General features: G+C 30.5%; 1 protein-coding gene across 3 annotated transcripts; it reads left to right on the top strand.

Annotated features, from left to right (window-relative positions):
- The first annotated feature begins 262 nt into the window (after window positions 1-262).
- LOC147072263 (dual specificity protein phosphatase 3) lies at window positions 263-8,857 on the top strand. 3 transcript variants are annotated; one of them, XM_085946410.1, is made up of 5 exons: window positions 271-429; window positions 742-819; window positions 5,641-5,822; window positions 6,911-7,137; window positions 7,231-8,744. In XM_085946410.1, exons 1-5 carry the CDS (start codon window positions 412-414, stop codon window positions 7,425-7,427), a joined length of 702 nt encoding a protein of 233 aa, XP_085802536.1. In that variant the 5' UTR covers window positions 271-411; the 3' UTR covers window positions 7,428-8,744. The 3 variants fall into 3 exon arrangements, with proteins under 3 accessions (XP_085802538.1, XP_085802537.1, XP_085802536.1); XM_085946412.1 differs by lacking the exon at window positions 742-819 and having other exon boundaries at window positions 263-429; window positions 7,231-8,857; XM_085946411.1 differs by lacking the exon at window positions 742-819 and having other exon boundaries at window positions 263-441.
- The last annotated feature ends 1,846 nt before the right edge of the window (window positions 8,858-10,703 follow it).

The raw sequence follows: 10,703 nt of genomic DNA, 5'->3' as shown, positions 1-10,703 counted from the left end.
ATTCTTTTAATAATAAACTTGAAATGATTTACGCATGACCTTTTTTGATGTTATACACTTCTAAATTGACATAAAAAGCATTGTAACTCTACCCAAGAGCGCCATTGTTTACAGTAAATTAATATTATTAGTTATTGTTATTCTTATTATTTTTAAATCATATCTAATAAACCACATTTTTCAAAATCTTCTGATATTTTATGAAATCTACTGAATTTTTTGTTAAAATCTACTGAAATTTAAAATTTTGAATTGGCAACACTGCCGAGCAGATCGAATTTAGAATACCAAAGTGGGCACTGGGCTAAGTGATTCAAAAATAGCCTTTTTTTAGTTATTTAGGTCGAAAAAGTGTTATCTTTTTATTCAGCTTAATATTATTCGACCAATATTATAATATTCTCTTAAAAGATGAGTTGGCGAGAGTCGGTAATTATGAAAGTATTGTATGATTTTATTATTAAGTTTGACAGTATAACCTAACTGGCTTTATTTACGCATTCGTTCTAGACTTCAAAATCGAATTCCATTCGCTATTAATTTATGTTGCTGCTACCATTGAGCCTATTTGACAAACTGGAAACAAATCTTAAAATGCGTGACAACGCATAGCAATTATCACCTGTGATAGATAAACTTACTAAATTATGTATTGTGAAGTTTTATGTTGGATTTTATTGAAGCTTTATAATGTATTCTAATCCATTCTTTCAACAACTTATCATTTTGTATTCCTGGCAGCAAACCACGTTCCCTCGCGTGCATTCATATTCGGCAGCGAGTGAACAGAGACTTGGATCCTACATAAGAACTCTCATGGTACAAAATGTCTTCAATGAATGACCTGAGTTAACATTGCCTACTTACCCTTAGAGAATGAAGTGTCAATATTATCTCTTAGACTGTCTACTTTCTTCCGTCCAATTTGAAGCAAGCACATTTGTTTCTTAAAAGTAGTACTTAAACTTAACAGTAATAATTTCATTGTAATTTGGAACACCTCAGAACTTGAAACCAAATCAATTTGCGTTTAGCATAAATACTAGTACCTACCTAATTACGAGTAAAAGTATAGCCCACATTCCGAATTTACACATTAGCGGCATGATCATGATATTATAAAGAATTGACTCAAGAGTATTGACATGTTTCTACGAAAAAAAAAGATCTGGAAGTCTTCACTTATACTGATTTTACCTTAGATACCTATATAATCCTCGCACTAATGTAGGTAGTCAAATTGGATATGTGAAATAATGTAATAGAAATGAGACATTGATGGGAAAATTCAAAGCTGCTGTTGCTGTGTTCATTTAAAACTTTTTTAACAATCCTCATGTCTCCTCATTATTTACGTGATAATATTGACATTATTTTAAGTAAACTGCAGATTTTGTTAGCTTAGTGATTTGGTTTACAACTGCTCTTGTGTATCGAGACCATATTCATTAATATCGGTAGTGCATGATCCTCTATCTAATCGCATAAATGTTAACTCTTTCAAGAAAGTACTCACTACAAATTGACATGACAGTAGCAATAATTAAATGGAGTCGTACCGAGTAGATGCTAACTCAATATTAGTAATAATAAATCAAATCATGTCTTCTGAAATTCAATAGCATTGTACAATTGACAACCTTTTAGAGATTTTTTCCTTACAGTGATGGTATAATACTGTGTTCACTCGAATAGATTACTTATAAAATTTTACATTTTCTTTAAAATCTAAATTTTCATCGCTTTGTATTTTAAAATGTAACTAAGTATACTATGCCATTTCAACCTTCAAGTAAAGGTGCATATTAATAGGATAGTTGTATTTGGCATACTAAATCAAATTTTAGCCATTTAGCTAGGTAGGTGACTTAAAAAAGAAAATATTGAAGTGAGGTCGTGAAACAATATCATCTCATTTAAAATGCATACACTATTATTCGAAATACTTACATATATTTGTATGCTGCAATAATTCACAATTAAACTAATGATGTACGAAAACATAACGGAATTTCTTCGCCTCAAGTAAAAATATTTCACTTAAGTCACTTTACTCTCAGATTCAGATATTACAATGTTATTGACAAACTCAAATAATTAAGTGCCTATCTTCAATATCTTGTTATTTCGTAAATATGGAGACAATGGCACTTGAGTCGAAGAAATTTTAATATGCATCAACAATCTTAATATTGTGCCTGTTTAAATTTTTCTAATTGAAATTGAAGGTTTCTGACAGTTGGCATTTATACGTTATTATTTGGATATGTGGCTTCAAACATTAGTGCATAATAATGGCTATTAATTTTTAATTTATACTGTTCCTCTATTTTTTTAATATTTTCAAGTATGCTTCACTTTATCTATTCAGGCCAATATGGTAAAACGCTTGTTTCCTATAGAACCTTGCATGCCTAGTGCAATTTGGTCTACAGCTAGCAGCTCGCTCTGGATATTAATTTGATATAATTATTATTATAGATTTGGGCCCGTTAGCTGCAAAATTTCCCGGACTGGTCTTTAGTCACCAATGCCCCTCCCCGGTTGGGTCACATATAATTATGTTGTTTTTTTTTTCTAATTTTAACATGTGTATTTCCCATCGTAGCATGGATTTTAGCGATGTTTATCTGTTGGATTAGTTACCCTAGTGAATTTGAAAATGTGTAGTATCCTGTTACAGCTTAACCCTTTCAGTAATACGGCCACAATCCAGTCACTTATATTACATTCACATTTCTCGTAAAAATACATACATGCAGTAGGTAATTACGTCAAAGACTTTTTTTTTTTACTATTGAAATATACTTTTTGAATGAAAATAAGAAATTAACATAATATCTTCATTGTGTTTTTTTTACTGCAGAAATGTGGAGCATTCACAAAATATTGATAAGAGTTTGTAACTTGTCCTGATGATGGGTTCTTCGGCTAAAATGGCCGGTGGCATAATTTAGACCCACTGTAGAGTCGATTAAAATTTCTTTCTCACTAATTAAAATACCTGTAGAACAAAGACTAGAACTTCTTTTGTTTCAAGAGTTGCGGGCGAGAAATTAATATATTATTAATTATATGTATAGATTAGGGTGTGCATTCATTGGGATACCACTAAATTTATTGATCCCAATATACTGGAATACCAAGATTTCAGGATTCGCTTTCTTATATTTTTCATCTGAAATATTTGATTTAAAAAGTATCTTAATTAGTTTTTAGTTTTTCAATAAAAATTGTTATTGAACTCTTTAAAATTTACTTTATTTTTTTCATATATCATAATATTATGTCAGTTATTGTACATTTTACTAGTGAGACAATAGTTTAGATGTTGTTTTACGTTGGGCTCATCGATTTTATAAATCTTAGTAAAAATTCATGTTTATATCACAAACAAAATTTTCTATCTACCAACGTTGGAATCATGAATACTAATCCCTAAATCCTGCTATTGAAAATTATGACCAGGATTGCAATATCTAGTTTGAATATAGCGAACGGTCATAAACAATGGCGTGCGGTCCACGTCGATGCATAGAATCCCCTGAAATATTTGATAAACTTCTATATAATATTTTGTATCTATTGGGGATATAGCATTCTATATTATATATTACTTGAGACTTTCACGATTGGTTGTTAGTATTCATGTTCTATATTAGAATATTACGTAAGTACGTTTAGAATATTGCACACTTACCACTCTACAATACCACACCACAGTGACGAAGGGTGGAGGTAGGCTGTTAAGATCCGATATAAATAGTGTAAACTAAACTTTGTCACTCAAACGTATTTGTTTTATTGAACTAAGACTACAATGTATAGATAGTGTTTGTTAGTTTTTAAAATTCAATTAAACCTTGCTAATCCAAGCCATTGTAGATAATAGTCATAAAATATCTTAAAATGTGCCTATTAATCCATACATAATTTTAGATTTTTTATAAATAGAAGAATTTTTTTTTATCGATTATAGTTTGATTTAGGCAGGGTTTAATTAAATTTTAAAAAGTAACCAGCACCATCTGCAAATTGTATTCTTAGTTCAATGAAAACAAATAAGTATGACTGAACAAGTTTAGTGTGCACTATTTATGTGGAGTCTTAATAGCCTACCTCCTCCCCTTGCCACTGCCACACCATACTACCTCATCTGCCGTTGATCAAGATTCAATTAGTTATGAAACCCTAAGTCGATAATACGTAACAAATCGACACCTACATAAAAGGTCGGAACTGCGTTTTTGGCTATTTTGACTTCATTGCATTTTATTAAATAATTTTAAAGATATGTAATAAAATGAAAAAAAATAAAAAATTCTATTGATACTTTATAGGCATAACTAAAAAAATACGATTCCAGCATTTATTAACGTTGTGGTCTCATTAAAATTTATTAAAATCGTACTAATGAAAAGTTACCATTTTGTAGTTCCGAACTTATACATAGGTGTCGAATTAGTAGGTATATAATATGTATTTTTCCAATAGCATCCCTACAGTAAAATGTCACCGCACGCCACTGGGCATCAAACAATCCTCAAAAACCTTTTTAAGATTATAAGATAATTTTATCAAACTTTATTAACAAATAGTTTAGATTCATGTAGAAAAACCACAAATGAAATATAATTCACTCTGCAAAGGGTTAATGCTATTTTATTCTTATTACCCATAATAAAATCTCAACCTCCACACACTTTTAAAGAGGTATCATTTACATACTATTGAGATTTATACAATAGTTTTTTTTTTTTAATCCAAAAGTGTGATTTGGTTTGAGTGGGTCTATATTATCATTATGCAACGTAGCATAAATTCAACCTTTTTCCACATTAACCAAATAGAAATAGCACGTTGGATATACCTTGCCACCAACACAACAAAATAACTATGTAGATGAAATAAAAATATCCAGTTTTATCTATGGTTGCCTTGTGTAATATGATAACGCTCTTACCTGTATTGTACTCATTTTGTGGTGAGTCCTCTATCTCACAGTTTATAACTGCTGGCATTTCTCTAACACCATGTCATTTAAAAAAAGATTTCAGAGGTTTATATGGGTTAATACAACTTACACATTTTATTTTGTTATATCTACCTAATCTACTAAACAGTGCAACATTAATAATAACTTATATTTCTATCAAGCATAAGCATGCAGACTACTTACTTTTGCCAGTATGACTTTGAATTTGAAAATTACTGGATGGTATAAATAAATCTTTTTGGCGCTCTCTAATAAAATCATTAACCCTTCTACAAGTGCCTATGTGTTAATAACCAGATTATTTTCTTGTTTTTAAATTTTTCTTACTGAAATTATAATAGTATTATGTGAAATTTTAATGAAAGCAGTTTAGTTTGCTTATTTTTTAAACCTTTTTCCGCCTGTGGACAAAAAAATAGTGAAAATTAAAATATATTGTAAATCGCGAGTAAATTATCAGTATGGGCCATCATTATCTGTGTTTTTTTTTTCATTTTTACATAAGCTACATTTTAGTCAAGCATTTCTTTGTGCACAATGAGGCATGTGCACGTATCGAATATTAAAAAATATCTGACTTACTTTTTTCAAAATTATCATTAATTTTTTTTTAATCTTTGCTAATGACATAAATGATATGTTAGGGTCCCGGAGGCGATTCCACGGCTCGTCATCTGCTTCATGTGATGAATTCAACTCGATCTCCGTCGTATCCTATGCCAGGATATGGATCCCCTTACGCCACAACCTCCATGAACTCTAGTGAACGGCTTTTCAAAGATGTGGATTGTGATGAAGTTTACCCGCGAATGTATATTGGCAATGCGTAAGAGTTTCTTTTCTTATTTTTTTTTATCATATGTGCTGCTTGACAGAACTTTTAATACCCACACTGTGGATAATGTGACAGATTTTTAAATATATCGAATGACCACCTAATCGTTACGCGCTAGGCGGGTCTTTAGCGTCCAATGTATTAATACATAAAAAACTAAATTGTGAATAATTATAATTTTATTTGAAGCGTACTGCAATAATGACTTTTTATTTAAGATGATATATTTATAAATGCAGTGATGGCGGGTGTTCACAATTCGATAGGTCATTCGTCTTTGGCAAGTACTGTACTACATCCCGCAGATTTTGCGAGAGTGTGCAGGGGAAATATAATTTTACGTCTCCGGAAATTTCTTCATATGCAGTTTGCCGTAACACACGTTGGGTGGTGTCAATACCTTATTGCTAAAGGTAAAATCAAAAATGAGTCGTACGAGTGGTAACGTGTCATGGCTCTCAAGTTTAAATCCCGTGTCCGGTAAATTCAAATGTTTTTTAATGTGTGTTTCTACCCAGAGTATGGACCTAATAGGTTGCTAACATGGGGTCAAAAAGGTCGGATCTGAAAGGGTTTCTTTGTCAGATTGCCATGGTCCACATCGGATTGTAGAGTTAATTTAAAAAAATATATGTTGTAAAAAACCTTCTTATATATATAGGTGGAACCTAAACGAGAGGAAGCAAAAAATGACCCTTAGTTTACGGATTATATTAGCTACAAGTGACTGCATTCATTACAGGTTCATTCAAGAGAGAGTTTCACACTACTATTTGATTTAATTGAAAATTTCAAGGGGTATGAAAAGACAGTCCGTCACGACAAGTAGATAAGCAGCCAATAATACAACAATACAACACAGCATTATCATTTAATTGTAAAAAACGTTAACTTAGTAGTGCTACCACCTGTGCAGTTTACCTATTTAACCATGCTTCATTTGTTCAGAGAATGTCATAATGGAAATAGTCTATAAAACTCCTTGTAAATACTCGAAATTCTTTGGCTAAAATGTTTAAAAAGTATCGTATTTAAACTAGTAATTAATATTGTTTCGTAACTATTTCATCTTTTTTCAGCGAGGCGGCAAGGTCGAAGAGTTATTTAAAACTGATGGGAATCACTCATGTCTTGAACACGGCAGAAGGGAAGCATTTCGGCCAAGTGGATACAGATCATATTTATTATATGGACTGCCCTCGCATCAAGTATATGGGTTTTCCGATGATCGATCATCCTTCTACCGATATAGCGAAATATTTCCACATAGCAGCAAAATTTATAGGTGACGCCATTTCGAGTGGAGGTTCGTGTCTCTATTTATTACATATCTGATCTGCATATTGAAGTAATTCCTATTAATTATATATTTTTATTGAATTTCTTTCTGTTCTAATAGGTAAAGTGCTGGTTCACTGTATGATGGGTGTATCCCGCAGTGCGACGTGCGCTATCGCATACCTGATGATTAAACGAAATATGACAGCGGCGGAAGCGATGAAAGTTATTCGGAGAAGTAGAAATATTCGGCCTAACGACGGATTTTTGCGCCAGCTTTGCACACTCGACAATGAACTGCGACACGAGAGACGCTAACCAAAAGTCTTATATTGTCATCGACAAATTAAAAAATATTATTAACAAAGTACATAATACAATATTAACCGACTCAGTGGAATGTCATCGATTTCACGGTCCCGGCGCGTAGTCGTCTCTGACTTGAATCATTTTTGACTTTGCCGACTTGATGTGTGTTATACTGTCTAACAGTAGTTCTACGGTTTCTTCAGTAAAACAAGGAAACTCTGCCATCGTAATAAATCATATTTTCATGGCTATTTTATCTGCTGTTAAATTAATCATTCTAACTCGAAATGGTTGAACATGAATTCTCATCTCTGAGCTGCTTGATATCAATTGTTCGAAATACTCACACCATCTAACCTTGACTTATCCTTTACATACACTATAATATTAAAAAGAACATTATGTATCTATTTATTTTATAATTTACAGTAAGATGTTTTATTTTTACAAATAATTTAATTTGTCATTTATGATTTTTAAAAACGTATGTATGAATTCAGAAGAAAAAATTGTCCAATTTTTTCTGACAATATCTCTTTGTTTATTTTCATTACCCGTAGTGTAATTAATAAAGTGATTGAAATGCATAGATAAAATTTCAGTATATATTTTAAACTTACCACTTTGAAAGTAGGGTTCGATGGTTCGGGCAGTTTACAAGAAAGAACGAGGGGAGACTGGACTGAGAGAGCCTATACCAGCGAAGCGTTGTTAATATTTTGAGCAATAGGGACTATAGACAACATAAAAATTAGCCCTACCTCTTATACGCACGGAAAGAAATAGTATCTGTCTATAAATCTTTCTCTCTCTGTGGTAGCTCTATGGAAGTGTGTTGGACACACATTGTATTATTTAATAATGTGTTGTATTCTATTGTATAACAATGTCACAAAAAACAAACTTCAGTAAGGTGTGCCATCTCTGAAAAATTTACCTCACTTTGAATAAAAATTATATTTATCAAACTGTTTTTGCACCTGGATATCTCAAATGTCTTTAAGCTTAATAGTTAATATGTAGTCGATTTACGAAAGTATCCTGTATTAACCTCATTATTAACAGTATACATAATGTAAAGAGAGTATTAATATTAAACAACTGATTAGTATTTTTGTAAGATAGGGTCTACTCGTAAACTTAACTTCACTATGTATTTAAAAAAAAATAGTTACTGAATTTTATTTTATCGTTAACACTCATTATTTACCCGTGACAAAATTTTAATTTACCTAGTTTGGATAAAGTTAGCTCAGTCATAATATAGAAGTTGTTTCATTCAGCTAATTAAAATTATTTAAAAAATCCTAATGAAAATATTTATGCAAAAAAAACCGTCGATGAGAAGCTGTCTTAGTATACATGAAAATAATATCTATAGAATATAATATTTTCAATATTCAACTCGTGTAAATGTCATCCAACTTCTTGGAATTTCGAAAAAACCTATTACTGCAATAATATGTAAAAGATTCATTTTATAAAGCATTACATTTTTTAAATATGTGAAATATACATGCCGGGATATAAATGATACATACTCATTTTATTAACGAGGTAATTCTGTGTTCAAAAATAATGGAGAGCAACTCTTCCCTTGGCGATATTTAAATACATATTATGATACAACACTAAAATACGTGTGAATTTTTCGTCCATCTATTGTTTACATATTAAATTTTATGAAAATTCATTTTATTTATTGATTAACACAGGCTATTTCTGGTCCTCAATGTTATCTTCCGTAAAATAAATGCCTAGTTAAATGTTGTGATAATAATAAAATATTTATTTGTATAATATACAATATAGTTTCTTCTCTTATCTGCGAACAGAAGTACAAATTTATTTACACATGTTAATAGGTAATATTACAAAATATTTAATATATTCTTATGATTTCTAAATTATTATTAGAATTAGATATACACATATACTAATTTGAATAGCCTGAATTTTATCAAATAATACTATTTATAATATTTTAATACCATTTGCTAGTCTGGAATGTGAGGCTTTTAAGTACCTACTATGTAACTAGTGATAAATTATCAAAGATTTGTAAATCCAATTATTTAGCCAAGTGTGAGGGCTACGGATAGTTTTATTATTATCTGTGCATTACAAATGTAAAAATATATCTTTTGGGCTAACAATTTTAACCTTAAATCGTCTGTTCCTTGCTAGGCAGTATTTTAACTTGTGCGAAATATTATATTTTTTGATAATCGTGTACCTGCTAGGAGGAGAATTAGTTACCTACTCAATAAGTTTTTATTTCAAATGAAATGTTCACTTTTAATATTACTTGGTTAAATGTTTCCCGTAACATATTAAAAATCGAAAAACATTGTAGAAACTGATCTGGGCAATTTATGTTTTTGCGAAAGGTTTTGAAGTTAAAATTTGAAGAAATTTTAGAATGTAATCTATATGAGATAATTTTCAACAGTATATTAAAATTATTATAGTGATCATTGTTATTTTATTAAACTCTCCTTCATTATTATTTCATTAATGAAATACAAAATATATTTTGATAAAAATTTACTGTAATGATAAATAAAATGCACTTGAAATTAATGAATGTGGATTTTTTTATTCAATGAAAAGGTATACCTGCCTATTTAATTTTCGATCGTCGCGCTAAACATAGATATACAATAATTTATTTTTGGTACAGACATTATTGATTAATGTGAGAGTAGACTTTATTAAAAACGTGATGGATTCTATCTAATAGCCATTATATTGATTATGGATGCAGCGTAATAATAATCGGTGCCACGGGCACAGGGCATATCTGCTTGAGACAGCATTAAATCGAAGCAATAATATCATTACATATTACCGGTAATAAATAATCCTTATTCATATCTAGTATAGTTTTTGAAACTTGAAAACTTTCTCGATTTAAAAAATATTAGCTGTAAACAATGTCAATCATTTTCACCGTTCAAAATATGTATAAATATTTTTTAAATGTCTCGGTCCTTCACTATTTTACCTGATAGATTAGATTTTTCTTTAGATGGTGACGAAACACCGATCGCCTAAGCTGAGACCTCGACAATTTGTATAACGCAATAATGATTGTCATGATAATCTGATAGTAGGTACCTGTTATTTATTATAAGAAAATGTGGTAGTAATTATATTTTGTTATTTTGTGTTTTACTTCTGCGATAATTATACGTAACTTTACTACTACAAAGTAACCTTGTGATTTTGTAAATAACTTCATAAATAATGTATTTAGGTTATGTGAAGCTCTTCTGAGCTTTC

Source organism: Rhyacophila brunnea, unplaced genomic scaffold, assembly GCF_057557595.1.
Source record: "Rhyacophila brunnea isolate RB1 unplaced genomic scaffold, BYU_Rbru_1.0 scaffold_2, whole genome shotgun sequence".
Lineage (NCBI taxonomy): Eukaryota > Metazoa > Arthropoda > Insecta > Trichoptera > Rhyacophilidae > Rhyacophila > Rhyacophila brunnea.
Note: the sequence above shows the minus strand (reverse complement) of the source record. Positions and strands in the feature narration are given on the sequence as shown.

Coding starts and splice junctions, on each gene's coding strand:
- LOC147072263 (XM_085946410.1), top strand. Junction 820..5,640: donor CCTACATAAGAACTCTCATG/GTACAAAATGTC, acceptor ATGATATGTTAG/GGTCCCGGAGGCGATTCCAC. Junction 5,823..6,910: donor CGAATGTATATTGGCAATGC/GTAAGAGTTTCT, acceptor ATCTTTTTTCAG/CGAGGCGGCAAGGTCGAAGA.